The sequence below is a fragment of the Cherax quadricarinatus genome, chromosome 20 (assembly GCF_038502225.1).
Source record: "Cherax quadricarinatus isolate ZL_2023a chromosome 20, ASM3850222v1, whole genome shotgun sequence".
NCBI classification, from domain to species: Eukaryota; Metazoa; Arthropoda; class Malacostraca; order Decapoda; family Parastacidae; genus Cherax; species Cherax quadricarinatus.
In genome coordinates, this window is record NC_091311.1 from 43,958,581 (window position 1) to 43,979,139 (window position 20,559).

Consider the following 20,559-nt stretch of genomic DNA (forward strand, 5'->3'; position numbering starts at 1 on the left):
TGTCTTAGATTTGGTGTGTATGTCTCATGTCTTAAATTTGTGATTGAAATGTATAATATGTGGGTGTCTGTGTATTATTTTTTTTGTTTTTTGTGATAGTGATATGTTATAGTGCTCATGGTATGTTATATATGTTGGTGGAAGTGTTGTGGTATTTTTGTGTATGTCTTATTTTTGTGCGAATGTTTAAAAATAAGTGTTTTCAGTGATCATAGTAGTTTTGAGCTGCATGATCTTAGATTTTTGGTGATCTTGGTGATTAGTGTTGATAGATGACGGTAAACATGATATGGAATTGGTGATCGTGATTTTTGTGTGAATAATTATAAAAATGTGTGTTTTCTGTGATCTTGGTGTTGGGGATCATAAAATCCGGTAATCGTCTTGGATATAGTGTTCTTAGATAATGTAGGGTACAACAGGTTGAAACAAGGTGGGTTGGGTGTGATGTTACCAACCACCAAGTAACACAATGGGAGTGTGACGTCACTGGAGGTGAGCTCGTCGGTCCTGTGAGGTGTGACATCGTGTGTTGGTGGTAGTGAGGTGAGTGCGCTTAGATATTGTCAAATATGATTTTTTTTTTTTTTTGTGTGTGTGAAATGTTTATAAAAATGATTGTTTTTTGTGATATTAGTGATTTTGAGGTAAGTGAACATGGGTGAAATGTAGTTGGTGGTTGTCTTAGATTATGTGTGTGTACAAGATATGTTTTCAGTTGATGGTGATCATGTACTAAGTGTTTGCGTATTAGGTTTGTGTTCATGCTTTTTTTTTTTTTATGCGCCAAATGGGGAGGGAGTTCTTGGTTATAGTGATTTGAGGGGATTTCTATAAAAAGGATGTTAGATGGTGAGGTTAAACTTAGTTTCTGGTGATTTTGACGGTGATTTGGTAGTAATCAGTGGTGATTTGGTAGTAATCAGTAGTGTTTTTGGGAGTAATCGGAGGTGTTTGATGGTGTTTTTTGAAGGTGTTCAAATGATGTGCAGAGTATTTTTGAAGAAGATCAGTGGTGTTCAGAGTTGGTTCAAAGTTAGTCAGTTGATGGAGTTAGGTTAGGTACGGTTAGGTTAGGTTAGGTCAGGTTAGGTTAGGTTAGGATAGAGGTGTTTGATTTAGGTTAGGTTAGGTTAGGTTCGGTAGGTTAGGTAAGGTTAGGTTAGGTTAAGTTAGGTAGTATTCGAGGTGTTTAATGGAGTTAGGTAAGGTTAGGTTAGGTTAGGTTAGGATAGGAATTAGGTTAGGTTAGGTTAGGATAGACAGTTGGTCTGGAAAGAGATGATTTTCTACCTTGGATGTTACCCGCATTTCATGGCGTCTGTCTGTCCTGAGTTGACGCAGGTGTTCATGATTATCTTAAATCTACCTTGGGTGTGAACAGCATTACCCAGTGATGTTGGGGGGAAGGGGTGACCCACAATGAGTCTCTCAGAGCGAGGAAAGTGTTTCTATTCGGAAATCGAGTAAATATTTCTACCATTGAGTGTGTTTACCAACAAGAAAATAATGTTCGATTTTACCATAAAGTTTTCAAAACTAATTTGGAAATATCCAAAAATGGAGTCGTTCAAAGTAATTCTGGAGTACTCTAATGTATTTTGGAAGTGTTCCAATATATTTTAGGTTAGGTTAGGATAGGTTCGGCTAGGTTAGGTTGGGTTAGGTTAAGATAGGTTAGGTTAGGTTAGGTAATGGTTAGGCTAGGTTAGATTAGGATAAGATAGGTTAGGTTAGGTTAGGCTAGGTTAGGTTAGGTTAGGTAAGGTTAGGTTAGGTTAGGTTAGGTTAATTAAGTTAGGAACGGTTAGGATAGGTTCGGCTAGGTTAGGTTAGGTTAAGAAAGGTTAGGTTAGGTTAGGATAAGTTAGGTTAGGGTAGGTTAGGTTAGGTTAGGTTAAGTTAGGTTAGGCTAGGTTAGGTTAGGTTAGGTTAGGTTAAGTTAGGTTAGGTTAGGTTAGGCTAGGTTAGGTTATGTTAGGTAAGGTTAGGTTAGGGTAGGTTCGGTTAGGTTAGGTTAGGTTAGGTTAAGTTAGGTTAGGTTAGGCTAGGTTAGGTTAGGTTAGGATAAGTTAGGTAAGGTTAGGTTAGGATAGGTTCGGTTAGGTTAGGTTAGGCTAGGTTAGGATAAGTTAGGTTAGGTTAGGATAAGTTAGGTAAGGTTAGGATAGGTTCGGTTAGGTTAGGCTAGGTTAGGTTAAGTTAGGCTAGGTTAGGTTAGGTTAGGTTAGGATAAGTTAGGTAAGGTTAGGTTAGGATAGGTTCGGTTAGGTTAGGTTAGGCTAGGTTAGGATAAGTTAGGTTAGGTTAGGATAAGTTAGGTAAGGTTAGGATAGGTTCGGTTAGGTTAGGCTAGGTTAGGTTAGGTTAGGTTAGGTTAGGTTAGGTGCGTGTGTGTGTGTGTGTGTGTGTGTGTGTTAGGTGGTCATAGAGTTTTGTGAATATCTTGGTTACAGTGATTTTAGTGGATTTGAGATGCATTTGTGGATGTGAAATGTGATTTTTTTGTGTGTGTTCAGAAGAGGTGTGTTGGGAGATGGGTGAGTGGATGTGAAGAAATGCGGGTGAGATGGAGAGGGGTATGGGGAGGGTTGTAATTAGAAATATGGGGAGATTTTACTGAATATAAAGGTAATGTGTGAATATTTTAAAAAGAAATTATAGAATTGAAAAGTTATGATATATTGGAAAAAGAATGGAGGGGTGTTGAAAACATGTCGCAATAGTTGGGTAGTTGATGTGAGTATAATATTAATTTATGTGGATACAAGGAGATGGGTATGGAGAGGATTTTATTAGAATTTTAGTAGTAAAAAGAAGGGGGAAAAAATGTGAATAAATTGGTAATTGATGAGGGTTGTGGGTAATGTAGTCGAATTAGAGATACCGAAAAAGATGATATAAGTGGGTTGTTTTTGTGACTTTTTCTGATGTAGTGTGTCCCCTTATTAACTTTAATGAACTAAAAGGGTTAAAACGAGAAAAATTGTGGGTTGTGGGTGTTGTGGGGTGTGTGTGTGCGTGTGTGTTAGGTGACAGAGTTTTTTTTGTGAAAATCTTGGTTACAGTGATGATATTAGTTAAAACGAGTAAAATTTGTTGGTAATTGATGAGGGTAGTGTAGTCGAATTAGAGTTACCGAAAAAAGATGATATAAGTGGGTTGTGAGGAAATTAGTTTAAAAACGATATTCAAAGGTGTTTTGAAGGTGTTCAAGGGTGTTATGTGAGTATTCAAATGATTATGAGAGTGTTTTGGGGGTGTTCAAAGTAAAGTGTTTGAGTTAGTTTTTGTGACTTTTTTTTCTGATGTATTGTGTCCCCTTAATAACTTTAATGAACTAAAAGGGTAAAAACGAGAAAATGCCTAGTCTGGAGACTGAGGGATGAGTTGTAATTTAATGAAATGTGTAAGTGCAGATAAATTAGAGATGTCAAATCTTATTTGGGAGTACTCAAATAGTGTTTTGGAAATGTTCAAAGGTGTTCAAAGGTGTTTTGAGTGTGTTCAAATGTTGTTTTTTGAAGGTGTTCAAGGGTGTTTTGAAGGTGTTCAAGGGTGTTTTGAAGGTGTTCAAAGGTGTTTTGAGGTTATTCAAAGGTGTTTTTGAAGGTGTTCAAGGGTGTTTATGTGAGTATTCAAAGGTGTTTTTTGAAGGTGTACAAATGTGTTTTGAGTGTGTTCAAATGATGTGCAAGAGTGTTTTGAAGGTGTTCAAATGATGTGCAAGAGTGTTTTGAAGGTGTTCAAAGGTGTTTTGAAGGTGTTCAAAGGTGTTTTGAAGGTGTTGAAGGGTGTTTTGATTGAATTCAGCGGTGTTTTAGTAGTATTCAGTGGTGTAATTGGGAGTACTCAAATTGTGTTTTTTGGAAGTGTTTCAGAGTTGATTGGAAATGTTCAAAGGTGTTTTTGAAGGTGTTCAAGAGTGTTTTGATTGAATTCAGCGGTGTTTTAGTAGTATTCAGTGGTGTAATAGGGAGTACTCAAATAGCTTTTTGGAAATGTTCAAAGGTGTTCAAAGGTGTTCAAGGGTGTTTTGAAGGTGTTCAAAGGTGTTTTGAGGTTATTCAAAGGTGTTTTGAGGTTATTCAAAGGTGTTTTGAGGTTATTCAAAGGTGTTTTGAGTGTGTTCAAATGATTATGAGAGTGTTTTGAAGGTGTTCAAAGGTGTTTTGAAGGTGTTCAAAGGTGTTTTGAAGGTGTTGAAGGGTGTTTTGATTGAATTCAGCGGTGTTTTAGTAGTATTCAGTGGTGTAATTGGGAGTACTCAAATTGTGTTTTTGGGAAGTGTTTCAGTGTTGATTGGAAATGTTCAAAGGTGTTTTTGAAGGTGTTCAAGAGTGTTTTGAAGGTCTTCAAGGGTGTTTGAAGGTGTTTTGAGTGTGTTCAAATGTTGTTTTGTGAAAGTGTTCAAGGGTGTTTTGAAGGTGTTCAAGGGTGTTTTGAAGGTGTTCAAAGGTGTTTTGAGGTTATTCAAAGGTGTTTTGAGTGTGTTCAAATGATTATGAGAGTGCTTTGAAGGTGTTTTGAAGGTGTTCAAGGGTGTTTATGTGAGTATTCAAAGGTGTTTTTTGAAGGTGTACAAATGATTATTTGAGTACTTATGAAGGTGTTCAAATGATGTGCAAGAGTACTTATGAAGGTGTTCTGGGAGTATTCAAAATGTTATTTTGGAAGTGTTTCAGTGTTGTTTGGAAATGTATAAAGGTATTTTTGTGAGTATTCAAATGATTTATGAGAGTGTTTTGAAGGTGTTCAAAGTGAGGTGTGTGTGCGTATTAACTTCGTAATATGTAAAATTGTGACTAGTGAATTTATCGAAAAGTGGTTATAAGTGTTGTGGTGACTTTCTGATGTACTGTGTCCCCTTATTAACTTTAATGAACTAAAAGGGTTAAAACGAGAAAAATTGGGGGTTATGAGTGAAAATTGTGAGGTGTTGGTTGGAGTGTGAGGGTTCGGGAGGGTGGGGAGGAGGTTACTTCGTGGGGGAGTGACCTGAGATGAAATAGTTAAAACGAGAAAAATGTCTAGACTTGTGTTGTAAAGAAATTGTGGGTATTAACGAAAAAAATGTGAAATTATTTGGATTAACCTGGGTTAAGAGTGAAAATGTTTTCCCTATGATGTAGGTACTATATCCCCTTATTAACTTTAATGAACTAAAAGGGTCGACAAGATTCAGCCTGTGTGTGTGGGGGTCATCGCGTGACGTCACTGACCGTCGAGTAAACACATTAATGAGAGGAATAATGACGTCACACTTGTTTAGACCTGTAGTAAGAGAGAGCACCATGCCCCATAGGAGGAGTTCATTTGAATGCTTACCCCCAGAGGGGGGAATCCAAAAAAACCTTGATCCAAGGAGATGGAGTCTTGGTATTATCGAGAAATTTTGGGGTGGGAGTGAAAGTGAGAGGGGTAATCCAAAAATTTGATCCAAGGAGATGGAGACTTTGATTTCGAGAAAAACTTGATCCGAGGAAATCATAAGAATTTCGAAACCCCCATAGGGGGGAATCCAAAAACTTGGTAATATTGAGAATTTTTTTGGGATTGGGGGGTGGAAGGAGGGACAATCCAAAAAAACCTTGATCCAAGGAGATGGAGAATTTCGAAAACCCATAGGGGGATCCAAAAAATTTGATCCGAGGAGATGGAGTCTTGGTATTATCGAGAAAAATTTGAGGTGGGGGGTGGGTGAAAGTGGGAGGGGTAATCCAAAAATTTGATCCAAGGTGATCATAAGAAATTCAAAACCCCCATAGGGGGGAATCCAAAACTTGTATTATCGAGAAATTTTTGGGATTGGGGGGTGAAAGTGGGAGGGGGAACCTTAAAAATTTGATCTGAGGAGATGGAGACTTTGATTTCGAGAAATTTTGGGATGGGGGTGAAAGTGAGAGGGGGAACCTTAAAAACTTGATCCGAGGAGATGGAGAGCACAAGAAAATGAAATTCAAAAAAAATTCGAAAAAAATCGGAAAAAAATTCGAGGCGCGGGGGGAGGGGCGATCCGGACGACGCTGCAGAAGGCGCAGCAGAAGGCGCGGGCGGGGGTCGCGAAGGGCGCGGGCGGGGCTCGCGGGCGGGCGCGCGGCGCGACGGCGGGGTCGCGACGGGGGGTCGCGAAGGGGGGGGTCGTGGGCGGGGGGTATTGGTTGGGGGGGTCAAGGGTGAGGTAGTCTCGAGGGCGAGGTCATGGTCAAAACCGGAAGTAACACCTAGGTGTGAAAAGGTGACCCTCCAGCTGCTGGTCCTAGACCGGAAGGGATGCCTCAGTGGAAGGCCTAAACCGGAAGGGATGCCTCAGTGGAAGGCCTAAACCGGAAGGGATGCTCCAGTGGAAGGCCTTTTTCCGGAAGGGATGCCCCAGTGGAAAAATCGACTACTTATATGTATATATATATATATATGTATATATATATATATATGTATATATATATATGTATATATATATATATATATATATATATATATATATATATATCTGGTCTGCAGATGCATGATAGAACTGATGAATTGGCTAAGTTATACTCTTTCAAAGAGGGAGTAGATTACAATCTTGAGTTGTCGGTTAGCAGTCTGAGAACAATAATACGAAAAGAACTTCAACTGAACTTGACTGACTTAAGACTCGGAAACTGACACCAGTCAGTCCATCTGTCATCATTCTATCATGCAGGAGGAGCCGGATGTCTATGGTGCTTCCAACAAAATAAGCAGACTCTTGGATGTCACTACTGCCCGACTCCGGCTGGGTTATAAGTATCTTTGGGAGTTTACCTGGAGAGGGTTTCGGGGGTCAACGCCCCCGCGGCCCGGTCTGAGACCAGGCCTTATGGTGGATCAGGGTCTGATCAACCAGGCTGTTACTACTGGCTGCACGAAAGCTGACGTACGAACCACAGCCCGGTTGGTCAGGTACTGACTTTAGGTGCCTGTCCAGTGCCTTCTTGAAGACAGCCAGGGGTCTATTGGTAATCAATCCCCTTATATATGCTGGGAGGCAACTGAACAGTCTTGGGCCCCGGACACTTATTGTGTTGTCTCTCAGTGTACTCGTGTCACCTTTGTTTTTCATCGGGGGAATGTTGCATCTCCTGCCGAGCTTTTGCTTTCACAAGGAGTGATTTTCGTGTGCAGGTTTGGTACCAATCCCTCCAGGACCTTCCAAGTGTATATTATCATGTATCTCTTAGCGAATATGGGATTTTGTTGTGGTGGTCTAGTTAAGATTGGCACCATGATGATCTCTTTTGTCCACTCCCTCACTCGTAATTTGCCTTCCAAGCAATTTTTTTTAGAATTATTTTGTGATTAGTGATGCTGACTCATGAAGTGAAGCTATGTCTGTAATTTTTAAGACATATGGAATCTCCCTAGAATCTAAACTGTTTCTGTAACGTTCATTCAGGATCAGATCTATCGAATCGTAGTAACCGGTTTCAGAAAAAGCGTTGCCACTTTCGGGTGTGTGCTGCCGTGCCGCCGCCGGCGAGGTTGTTAATGACTGAGAACAGGAAGCCACCATGGTGCTATATAAGCTGAGGTAAGAAGCAGTGAAGACACTGCTGCTGGTATCCTGCCACCACTACTGTTCTTCACACTCAGGTGAGGCACTCCACCATGACTCCTACACTCAGGTGAGACACTTCATCAAAACCACCACTCTCACACTCAGGTGAGACACTCCACCAATACCACAACACACTCACACTCAGGTGAGACACTCCACCACACTCACCATAACCATGGTGTGGGTAGTACTCAAAAGATTACAGATACATATAATGCGTCCAGGGACTTGGCAGCAAAGTTCTGCTTGCTAAAAAAGTTACAGTGGAAATGACCTATTTATGTGTTGATGCCTGATTACAGTCATAATGAGTTATTTGTGCAGACATGAATTAGGACACAAAAATATTTCAAAAATACTGACATACGTTTTAGCAAGGTATGCTTGTAAAAAAAAAAACCCTCAAGGAAGGTTCCTTGATGTTGGTGAGGGGCTCTTGATTTAGGGAATTGGATCTGTGCTCCAGTTCCCCAAATTAAGCCTGAATGCCTTCCACATCCCCCCCCCCCAGGCGCTGTATAATCCTCCGGGTTTAGCTCTTCCCCCTTGATTTTAATAATAATTGTAAAAAAAAAAAAAAGTAAGTGGTTATGCGTTATTTACAATAGGCAAAGTCAGGGTATTTTTCCAAAATGGTTTGTAGTATGCCACTCTGAATTTATCAGTTTTATCGCACAGTGTAGATGGTAGTTCTAAGCTAGGCTTCAACTTGCATAAAATGCTCTGCGTAACCGTAGGCTTTCTGCATACGTTCATTTGTCACTCATTCTTGTAAAAGCAATGTATCATGTGTAAATAAACTTGAATTTGAATCTGAATTACATGCAGAAAATATAATACAAAATAAGACAGGTACTGTAGACTTGGATTTCACTGATGTGGCCTTCAGCAGTGTGAAGCCGGGATGGGTACTTGTAGTCGCTTCCAGAGGTCACTGCCCCCACTGCTCGGTCTCAGACCAGGCCTCCTGGTTGCTGACCAGATCGATTAGGCCAGCAGCTAAATGTATGCGCCACAGCCAGGAACTGATTTAAGGAATCTGTCGAATTTGCCCTTGAAGACAGCCAGAAGGGTGTCGTAGAGTCGTGGTCCCATTCCTCCTACTGAGTTCTCTCTGTGTACTCATTGCCTCCCTACTCTTCATGAGAGGTACGTTGCATTGTATGTCAAGACTCTGTGTTCTTATGCAGTGATTTAGGTGCGCAGGTTTGGGGCCAAGCCTTTCAGAATCTTCCAGGTGGAGATTATGCTGTATCTTTCTTGCTTATGTTCTAAGACGTAAAGATTGAAGGACTTCAGGTGCTCCTATTAATTTAGGTGCTTGACTAGGTTAATACAAGCTGTGAAGGTTCTCTGTACAGTTTCGTCTGCTTTGAAGAAGGCCGTTACAACACACCAATATTCCAAATTAGATTATTATTATTATAATCATGGGGAGCGCTAAACCCGTAGGATTATACAGCGCATGTGGGGTGGGAGGATGTAAGTTATTCAGGCTCAATTCAGGGAACCGGAACACAAATCCAATTCCCTAGATCAAGAACCCATTACAAGCGTCAAGGAACCTCCTTAAGGGGTTCCAAATTAGAGAAAGCGAGTGACTCGAAGAGTGTCATCACTGGCCTAGCATCTTTTGTTTTGAAAGTTCTAGTTATTCAGTATATCATTTTACTTGCAGTTGCGATAATAACATTGTTGTGCTCTTTTAACGTCAGATCTTCTGATATTATCATTCCCAGGTCTTTCATATTAGACTTAACGCTCTATTGACTTAACGCTCTATTGAGTGAATTGAGTTTAGCTTGTACTCAAATATTGTTTTTACTTCCTCACTTCTTCCGTAAGGTAGCAAATGAAATTTGTCCTGCCTGGCTGAACATCATATTGTTGTCAGTAGCCCACTGGAAGTCTGGGGATATACATTGTATCTTCGTATCTTCTATTTTAATTTATTTCGCTGAATTTATTTGTTTATCACACTTTTGTGTTTAAATAATTTATGGTGAAAATGTTGCTAAATTATATATATATATATATATATATATATATATATATATATATATATATATATATATATATATATATATATATATACTTCCATATTGTACTTCTGAGTATACAGTACAGCACCATACACACATACATACATCCTTACTGTATACCTCTGAATGTACAGCACCATCCACACACACGATAAGAGACAACACAATAAGTGTCAGGGGCCCAAGACTGTTCAACTTCCTCCCAGCATACATAAGGGGGATTACCCATAGACCCCTAGCTGTCTTCAGGAAAGCTTTGGACAGGCACCTAAAGTCAGTACCTGATCAGCCGGGCTATGGTTCGTATGTCGGCTTACGTGCAGCCAACAGTAACAGCCTGGTTGGTCAGGCCCTGATCCTCCATGAGGCATGGTCACAGACCGGGGCGCGGGGGCGGTGACCCCCGAAACCCTCTTTAGGTATACACACATCCTTACTGTGTACCTCTTGAGTGTATAGCACCACACACACACACAACTTATATATATCGCCAGTTGCAGATTACTCCTGCTCCACGATGAGGGTCTTAATGGTTATCTTGGTGCTTGTGGTAGCGTCGGGTTTCTCCTTGCCCCAAACGGCTGACGACACGACAAACTCAACAACATCATCGCCCCCACCAAGCAAAGTACCACCATGCTTCAGGAGCAACATGTGTGAGTAAATCCGGCGAGCATAATTCTGCTCCTCTAGACATGCTCGGCTCTCCCATATTCTTCTTTTTTATTATTTAAGATTAATATTTTGTAAACTTCTAATTGTTGTTGCATTTAAATCCTTCTGGGTGTAAGTGCAATACAATGTGGAATATTCTGTATATTTCTTGAACACTTTCTGTGCTTAGATTTTTCCCACCGAAGTGGCTAGTTTATTGTGCACTCCATATAAATCCTGTGGACGGTAGCGCAAGAGCATATGGATACACAAAAGGCCTAGAAACTAGGCCCCGAAAGGGTTAACAGGAGTACATATGGATTTATATCTACATATCTACAGTTCACTTATATGTTACAAGCAAATTTAGGAAATTTGCTTAGTATATCTGGTATCTTATTTTCATTAATAAGATATCTTGACATGTCACATAGGTTATTATACTGTCTATCTCTGTATTCCTCAATAAGTGGACAATTAAGTACATAGTGTTCAAGACAGTGACCATATGCCTGACTACATAATTTACATTTAGTTCGATCATCATCTGTGTCTCCCAAACTGCCAGAAGCACTTGTAACCAAGCCTAAGCCTGGCCACTACAACATCAGTCTGCTCACTGAGTGAGCAGATCCAGAATTTTTTTCAGCCGTTTTACCTCATGTTCTTTAATACATTTTCACATTTAGTGTGCTTTTGGAAACACTGGCTCAGTGTTTTGGCCACAATGTCACTTTCAACTTACTAAACAGCCTCTCTATATGAGAGAGTCATTGTTCTCTCTCTGACTCAAATCTGTGTTTTCTGGGATAGCTTGTGCTCGATTTTTTTTTCACTTTAGTCTCTCAGTTTTGAATATTTCATTCGTACTGACAACTGAACCATGGTTCACTCACCAGGTTTAGCATCCTACTGTAATCCTAATATAAAACGCCTAATAGATTTGGGATTAGGATAGGATTTCGTTCGGATTTTTAACCCCGGAGGGTTAGCCACCCAGGATAACCCAAGAAAGTCAGTGCGTCATCGAGGACTGTCTAACTTATTTCCATTGGGGTCCTTAATCTTGTCCCCCAGGATGCGACCCACACCAGTCGACTAACACCCAGGTACCTATTTGCTGCTAGGTGAACAGGACAACAGGTGTAAGGAAACGTGTCGAAATGTTTCCACCCGCAGTTTGTAGTCGCCTCTGTTATATTACTGGTCTTTATTATTTATTTTCCTTCATTTATACCTTTCAATCCAACTTACACTATTTATTAAAACATCAAAACGTAATGGTCACTTGCTCTAAGGGGACTTTGTAGTCTAAATTTAATGTGGTTTATTTATGAGGGGAATACTAGAGAATACGTCAAGATGCCCCAGTGGGCATCATAAAGTGTTAGTTTTGGACGTTGCTAGGAGCTTCGCTTCCATGTATCAGCCCTCCAGCTGATGAAATATCACATACACAGGAGCCAGAACCAGCTGTGACTCGACCCCTGCAACCACATATAGGCGAATACCCACACACATACACACATACATACTATCACTGGGTCAGCCACACAAGCTTTTTAAGTAAACTTACTTTTTAATGATTGTTTGTAGGTTGATATCTAGCTCCTGGGCTCACTTTAAAATACCTCTTTTTTTCCACCTCATTCAACTTCACCACAAACATTATACTGAAATATTTTTTTTTCTAATGATCTTTTGGCTGACTCATTTTGTAGGTGACTCTAAACTAGAGCATAAAACATTTCATCATCTCTACCAAACATGACACGTTCTTCTCTCTCTTTAACAACAGTAATTTCCTTATAGATAAACAAACTATATTCCTTTCTGCAGTAGTATTACAAAACGTAGTTTACATATAAAATAAGCACAAAAGAAAGCCACTAGCTATAGTTTTTCGTCAAGAAGTAAGCCGATTCCTTATTCACACCGTTCTTTCTGTCGGTAGTTAAGTGTCTGTGTGAGGATGCCACCGAAGACGCCTGCACGGAACTGAAGACCTCCCTCAGGGAGAGTCTCGTCTCATGTTTCACCAAGATTTATGATGAAAAACTGGCCAGTGATGAAGCCGAGAAAGGTAAATAACCACTTTTTAAGCCACATTAAATGTATGGTAAATATTATTCAATCACACGAACGATCTCTCATTCAGAAAACGAAACGTAAGTTATAAATGCTGTAGTACATTTTGGCCTACAACTGACGTAATTTACTAATGAACAGGGCCCTATTGTGAGGCCGAAATATACTGTACCATACCAACCTTACCTTCTGTCATATATATATATATATATATATATATATATATATATATATATATATATATATATATATATATATATATATATATATATATATATATATATATATATTGGCAGTTTGGAGGGATATGTTGTGTATCTCTATACGTATATGCTTCTAAACTGTTGTATTCTGAGCACCTCTGCAAAAGCAGTGATAATGTGTGAGTGTGGTGAAAGTGTTGAATGATGATGAAAGTATTTTCTTTTTGGGGATTTTCTTTCTTTTTTTTGGGTCACCCTGCCTCGGTGGGAGACGACCGACTTGTTGAAAAAAAAAAAAAAAATATATATATATATATGTATATATATATATATATATATATATGTATATATATATATATATATATATATATATATATATATATATATATATATATATATATATATATATATATATGTCGTGCCGAATAGGCAGAACTTGCCATCTTGGCTTAAATAGCAACGCTCATCTTGCATATAGGACAAGTGAAAATTTGTGTATGCAATAATTTCGCCAAAATCATTCTGAACCAAACGAAAAAAATATATTTCACTGGGTTTGTTTAGTATTAAATTATTGTAAACAAATCTAAAATATATTTAGTTGGGTTAGGCTAAAATAAATTGCTCTTTTTATAATAAGGTTAGGTAAGTTTTCTAAGATTCTTTTGGTGCAAAATTAAAAAAATTTACATTAACATTAATGAAAAAAAATGTATCTTTAAACGTATAAGAGAAAATTTCAGAAAGGACTTAATTTTAAATGAGTTCTTGCTAATTGACCAGTTTTACATATTCGGCACGACATATATATATATATATATATATATATATATATATATATATATATATATATATATATATATATATATATATATATATATATATATATATAACCAGTTAATATAGGAGTACAGTACTATGGAGAAATATAAGGCCCATGTACTATTACTACTAGCGTATAACACTGGCAGTGTGTGAAGTGTAAGGATCATGACTATAGCTATCAAATTAGCAGATTATGATTTTAATGTGTGTGTGTGTGTGTGTGTGTGTGTGTGTGTGTGTGTACTCACCTATTTGTACTCACCTATTTGTGGTTGCAGGGGTCGAGTCCTAGCTCCTGGCCCCGCCTCTTCACCGGTTGCTACTAGACCCTCTCTCTCCCCGCTCCATGAGCTTTATCAAACCTCGTCTTAAAACTGTGTATGGTTCCTGCCTCCACTACGTCATTTTCTAGGCTATTCCACTGCCTTACAACTCTATGACTGAAGAAATACTTCCTACTATCTCTCTGACTCATTTGTGTCTTCAACTTCCAATTGTGGCCTCTTGTTTCTGTGTCCCCTCCCTGGAACATCCTGTCCTTGTCCACCTTGTCTATTCCACGCAGTGTGTAAGTGTGTGTGTGTATACTCGCCTAATTGTGGTTGCAGGGGTCGATTCCTAGCTCCTGGCCCCGCCTCTTCACTTGTCGCTACTAGGTTCCTTCCTGTTCAACGAGCTTTATTATACCTCTTCTTAAAGCTATGTATGGATCCTGCCTCCACTACATCACTACCCAGGCTATTCCACTTCCTGACAACTCTGTGACTGAAGAAATACTTCCTAACATCCCTGTGATTCATCTGAGTCTTCAACTTCCAACTGTGACCCCTTGTTGCTGTGTCCCATGTCTGGCACATCCTGTCTCTGTCCACCTTGTCTATACCTTTTAGTATTTTATATATTGTTATCATATATCCCGTATCTCTCCTGTCTTCCAGTATCGTCAGGTCGATTTCCCTTAACCTCTCCTCGTAGGACATACCTCTTAGCTCCGGGACTAATCTTGTTGCAAACCTTTGCACTTTCTCTAGTTTCCTTACATGCTTGGCTAGGTGAGGGTTCCAAACTGGCGCTGCACATTCCAATATGGGCCTAGCGTACACAGTGTACAGGGTCCTCAATGACTCCTTATTTAGATGTCGGAATGTTTTTCTTAGGTTTGCAAAGCGCCCGTATGCTGCAGCAGTTATTTGATTGATGTGCGCCTCAGGTGTGCCCGGTGTTATACACACACCAAGATCCTTTTCCTTGAGTGAGGTTTGTAGGTTCTGGCCCCTTAGACTGTACTCCATCTGTGGTCTTCTTTGCCCTTGTGTGTGTGTGTGTGTGTGTGTGTGTGTGTGTGTGTGTGTGTGTGTGTGTGTGTGTGTGTGTGTGTGTGTGTGTGTGTGTGTGCGCGCACGCGCTCGCCTATTTGTGGTTGCAGAAGTCGAGTTGCAGCTAATGCTGTGTGTGTGTATACATTCGCCTATATATGGTTGTATTGCAGCCATAAAATTAATTGAGTATGATATTAATGTGTGTATGTATCATCAGAGTGTGCTGAGGACCAGGCCACACCGTCCGCTGGACCAGAACAACATGTTCGTAGGCTCCTGCCTAGGTTCCTCAAGATGACTGAGTGTGTAGCTGCCACGCCCGGCCAGGTGAGAACACTCTCCTCTCATCTTTCCCCTCAAGGAAGGTTCCTTGATGTTGGTGAGGGGCTCTTGATTTAGGGAATTGGATCTGTGCTCCAGTTCCCCGAATTAAGCCTGAATGCCTTCCACATCCCCCCCCCAGGCGCTGTATAATCCTCCGGATTTAGCGCTTCCCCCATGATTATAATAATAATAATAAAATCCTCTCATCTTCTCTACACTCAGTCACCAGTTACTTGAGTTTGTTAGGTTAATACTTTTAAAAAGCAAAAATTCCACTTAACAATTTCAAGCTGTCAAGCTAATAGCATTCTTTCTTACTGTATTGACGTACAGTGGGAATACTGAACGTCAGTGTACTATCTAAATCATATTTATCTGTTAAACAACTGTCTTTGTTCACTAACTGAAGTCCGTTGTTTTATTAACATCTTATTTTACACATTGTAAATTTGCCTACTGATATAACTGCCAATAAGCTGAGGCAGCTACCAATTTAGCCACAAAAATCCAAAACTTTTACTATGCTATGCTAGATGTACATGTATTTGTGTGATCTTGGCTCAGCTGGTAGCGTCCCTGTTCACAAACCGAGAGACCGGGGGTTCGGTTCCCGGTCAAGTGGAAATGTTGGACATATATTGGCTGTGTTCACCTTGCAGTAAGAAGCTACTCAGATGTTAGCGACTGTTGTGGGTCGTGTCTGAGGGAGAAGTTTACGGGACCTCAGTGGAAATAAACCAGTTAACAATTCAAATATATTCTTTTTTATTTGTTACTGATAATTTTTTTAGCTCTAATTTATTGTTCTTGCTTACTTCAGGAAGTGTTCAAGGGATGTCTCGATAAGCTGTGGGCAGATCGTCCAAAACCTTAGTCGATGCTGGCCGCTCCAGTCCTCCCCCCACCAACATGTCCACTCTTGTGGGTCCCATTCAGGAAACAAATGTATTAGAAAACTCCAGTCCTGCTGGAATGTTATATCTATGTGTAAGAAAATTTTCAAGTGGTGTGTAAATTGTAGCAATGTACTTAATGATTTTAATTAAAAAAACAAAAAGGCACCCTGGCACCAGCAGCCTGGAGTGTGTTTGGAGGTCCAGAGGTGTCTCATATATGACGCCTTTGCTATATCTGAAGTCACTTTGTACAAGTGACGTGGTGGGAGGAGTACAGCTGCATTAGAGCAACTACAGCTGATTTGCCTATTCAGCAGCTGCATCAGCATAAATAAAAATAAATAACTACCTTAACTCTAATAGCATAAGTAATTGCATTAACAAAAGAAACAACCAACAATTTGCTTATTAAGTTTAAGGAGTATTAAATGTCATTTACCTAAGCACTAAAATATACATTGATATATATATATAGGCATATATAGGCAAATCAAAAGAGGAGAGGGGCAATTGAGAAATCGATATATTCAGTTAAAGAGAGAAATAAAAAAGGGAATTAGAAAAGCAAAAAGAGATTATGAGGTTAAAGTTGCAAGAGAATCGAAGACTAACCCAAAAGGATTCTTTCAGGTATACAGAAGTAAGATCAGGGACAAGATAGGCCCACTCAAAAGTTCCTCGGGTCAGCTCACTGACAGTGATAAGGAAATGTGTAGAATTTTTAACACATACTTCCTCTCAGTTTTTACACAGGAGGATACCAGCGATATTCCAGTAATGATAAATTATGTAGAACAGGACGATAATAAACTGTGCACTATTAGGGTCACAAGTGACATGGTCCTTAGGCAAATAGATAAATTAAAACCTAACAAATCCCCAGGCCCTGATGAACTGTATGCAAGGGTTCTAAAGGAATGTAAAGAGGAGCTTAGCACACCTTTGGCTAATCTTTTCAACATATCACTACAAACTGGCATGGTGCCAGATAAGTGGAAAATGGCAAATGTGATACCTATTTTCAAAACAGGTGACAGGTCCTTAGCTTCGAACTATAGACCAATAAGCCTAACCTCCATAGTGGGAAAATTTATGGAATCAATAATTGCCGAGGCAGTTCGTAGCCACCTTGAAAAGCATAAATTAATCAACGAATCTCAGCATGGTTTTACAAAGGGGCGTTCCTGCCTTACGAATTTATTAACTTTTTTCACTAAGGTATTTGAGGAGGTAGATCATGGTAATGAATATGATATTGTGTATATGGACTTCAGTAAGGCTTTTGACAGGGTCCCACATCAGAGACTATTGAGGAAAATTAAAGCACATGGAATAGGAGGAGAAATTTTTTCCTGGATAGAGGCATGGTTGACAAATAGGCAGCAGAGAGTTTGCATAAATGGGGAGAAATCAGAGTGGGGAAGTGTCACGAGCGGTGTTCCACAGGGGTCAGTGTTGGGCCCCCTGCTGTTCACAATCTACATAAACGACATAGATGAGGGCATAAAGAGCGACATCGGCAAGTTTGCCGATGACACCAAAATAGGCCGTCGAATTCATTCTGACGAGGACATTCGTGCACTCCAGGAAGATTTGAATAGACTGATGCAGTGGTCGGAGAAGTGGCAGATGCAGTTTAATATAGACAAATGCAAAGTTCTAAATGTTGGACAGGACAATAACCAAGCCACATATAAACTAAATAATGTAGATCTTAATATTACGGATTGCGAAAAAGATTTAGGAGTTCTGGTTAGCAGTAATCTGAAACCAAGACAACAGTGCATAAGTGTTCGCAATAAAGCTAATAGAATCCTTGGCTTCATATCAAGAAGCATAAATAATAGGAGTCCTCAGGTTGTTCTTCAACTCTATACATCCTTGGTTAGGCCTCATTTAGATTATGCTGCACAGTTTTGGTCACCGTATTACAGAATGGATATAAATTCTCTGGAAAATGTACAAAGGAGGATGACAAAGTTGATCCCATGTATCAGAAACCTTCCCTATGAGGATAGACTAAGGGCCCTGAAACTGCACTCTCTAGAAAGACGTAGAATTAGGGGGGATATGATTGAGGTGTATAAATGGAAGACAGGAATAAATAAAGGGGATGTAAATAGTGTGCTGAAAATATCTAGCCTAGACAGGACTCGCAGCAATGGTTTTAAGTTGGAAAAATTCAGATTCAGGAAGGATATAGGAAAGTACTGGTTTGGTAATAGAGTTGTGGATGAGTGGAACAAACTCCCAAGTACCGTTATAGAGGCCAGAACGTTGTGTAGCTTTAAAAATAGGTTGGATAAATACATGAGTAGATGTGGGTGGGTGTGAGTTAGACCTGATAGCTTGTGCTACCAGGTCGGTTGCCGTGTTCCTCCCTTAAGTCAATGTGACCTGACCTGACTAGGTTGGGGCATTGGCTTAAGCCGGTAGGAGACTTGGACCTGCCTCGCATGGGCCAGTAGGCCTTCTGCAGTGTTCCTTCGTTCTTATGTTCGTTCTTATATCTAAAATACTGATTAAAGTAAACCCATACTGTGAGATACACTTCTCTAGGTATATATACTCTGTACAGTATCTAAATCAACAATAAGACCTGCATATGCTACAGTAATAGTAATATTGAATATTAAAATTATTCGCGCATTTTGTTTTTTACTAAAATTTTAATCAAGCGAAAATCATTCATGTCTTTTATATATTTTGGTGAAATAAATTAAATGAATAATCTATTTGTTTTATTTTAATGCATTCTTTTATGGATAAGCCAGTGGTGACTGTTGTTGTCTACCACAGTACTGGCACCCAGTGGTGACTGTTGTTGTCTACTACCACAGTAGTGGCACCCAGTGGTGACTGTTGTTGTCTACCACAGTACTGGCACCCAGTGGTGACTGTTGTTGTCTACCACAGTACTGGCACCCAGTGGTGACTGTTGTTGTCTACCACAGTACTGGCACCCAGTGGTGACTGTTGTTGTCTACCACAGTACTGGCACCCAGTGGTGACTGTTGTTGTCTACCACAGTACTGGCACCCAGTGGTGACTGTTGTCTACCACAGTACTGGCACCCAGTGGTGACTGTTGTTGTCTACCACAGTACTGGCACCCAGTGGTGACTGTTGTTGTGGTCTATTACAGTACTGGCACCCAGTGGTGACTGTTGTTGTGGTCTACCACAGTACTGGCACCCAGTGGTGACTGTTGTTGTCTACCACAGTACTGGCACCCAGTGGTGACTGTTGTTGTCTACCACAGTACTGGCAAACAGTGGTGACTGTTGTTGTGGTCTACCACAGTACTGGCACCCAGTGGTGACTGTTGTTGTGGTCTACCACAGTACTGGCACCCAGTGGTGACTGTTGTTGTGGCCTACTACAGTACTGGCAACCAGTGGTGACTGTTGTTGTGGCCTACTACAGTACTGGCACCCAGTGGTGACTGTTGTTGTGGTCTACCACAGTACTGGCACCCAGTGGTGACTGTTGTTGTGGTCTACCACAGTACTGGCATCCAGTGTTAGTTTAATATGTTTATTATGCACCCCATACCCATCCTGTGGGCGGTAGTCAAAAGATTACAGAGGTACATAATTGGTCCAGGGACTGGACTCCAAAGTTTTGATAGCTGAGCAAGTTACAGAGGTAATGAACTCAATTTACAAAGGTAATGAACTCACAATTTACAAAGGTAATGAACTCACAATTTACAAAGGTAATGAACTCCAGGTAAGTCTGGTCACAATCATGACAAGTTACAAAGGTATTTACAGATTACAGAGGTACGTAATGGGTCCAGGGACTGGGCCCCCAAAGTTTTGATAGCTGAACTAGGTACAAAGGTAATGAGCTCACAAGTTACAAAGGTAATGAATTCTGTAGAATGGTTACTTACGTTTATACATGGCTACAATCATGAACAAATTATAGAGTAATGAGCAATTCACACTTCCACACCCGGTCACAACTGTAATGAGTTATTGGTGCAAATATTGATTGTTGAGTCACACACACCACACATACACACACACACACACACACACACACACACACACACACACACACACACACACACACACACACACACACACACACACACACACACACACTTTAGTTTAATATCTTTATGCACCCCATACCCATCCTGTGGGCGGTAGTCAAAAGATTACAAAGGTACATAATGGGTCCAGTGACTGGACCCCAAAGTTATGATAGCTGAACTAGTTACAAAGGTAATGAACTCCAGGTAGATCTGGTCACAATCATGGCAAGTTACAAAGGTAATGAATCAGCTTCATTCCTATACATGGTTACAGTCATGAACAAATTACGAAGTAATGAACCACTGATACGTCCACGTGTGTGGTGACTGTTGTTGTGGTCTGCCACAGTACCGGCACCCTTGGCTGGGTCACAAAAATACATGTCAGGTGACTGTCACACCAATAAAACAAGTCGACATTTAGACCCCAGAAGAGCATGAACATTAAAATGGTATAAAATACCGACAGATTGTTAGGTAAGACACATATGCAACAGTTAGGTATCTTTATTTCGAAACGTTTCGCCTACACAGTAGGCTTCTTCAGTCGAGTACAGAAAAGTTGATAGAAGCAGAAGATACTTG

At 40.0% G+C, this 20,559-nt stretch overlaps 1 protein-coding gene across 2 annotated transcripts; it reads left to right on the forward strand.

The window, feature by feature from the left end:
• The first annotated feature begins 7,511 nt into the window (after nt 1-7,511).
• LOC138852998 (uncharacterized) lies at nt 7,512-16,103 on the forward strand. 2 transcript variants are annotated; one of them, XM_070087034.1, is made up of 5 exons: nt 7,512-7,614; nt 10,122-10,277; nt 12,230-12,358; nt 14,928-15,037; nt 15,855-16,103. In XM_070087034.1, the coding sequence occupies exons 2-5, from the start codon at nt 10,139-10,141 to the stop codon at nt 15,906-15,908; spliced, it is 432 nt and encodes a 143-aa protein (XP_069943135.1). In that variant the 5' UTR covers nt 7,512-7,614; nt 10,122-10,138; the 3' UTR covers nt 15,909-16,103. The 2 variants fall into 2 exon arrangements, with proteins under 2 accessions (XP_069943135.1, XP_069943134.1); XM_070087033.1 differs by having other exon boundaries at nt 7,524-7,614; nt 10,116-10,277.
• The last annotated feature ends 4,456 nt before the right edge of the window (nt 16,104-20,559 follow it).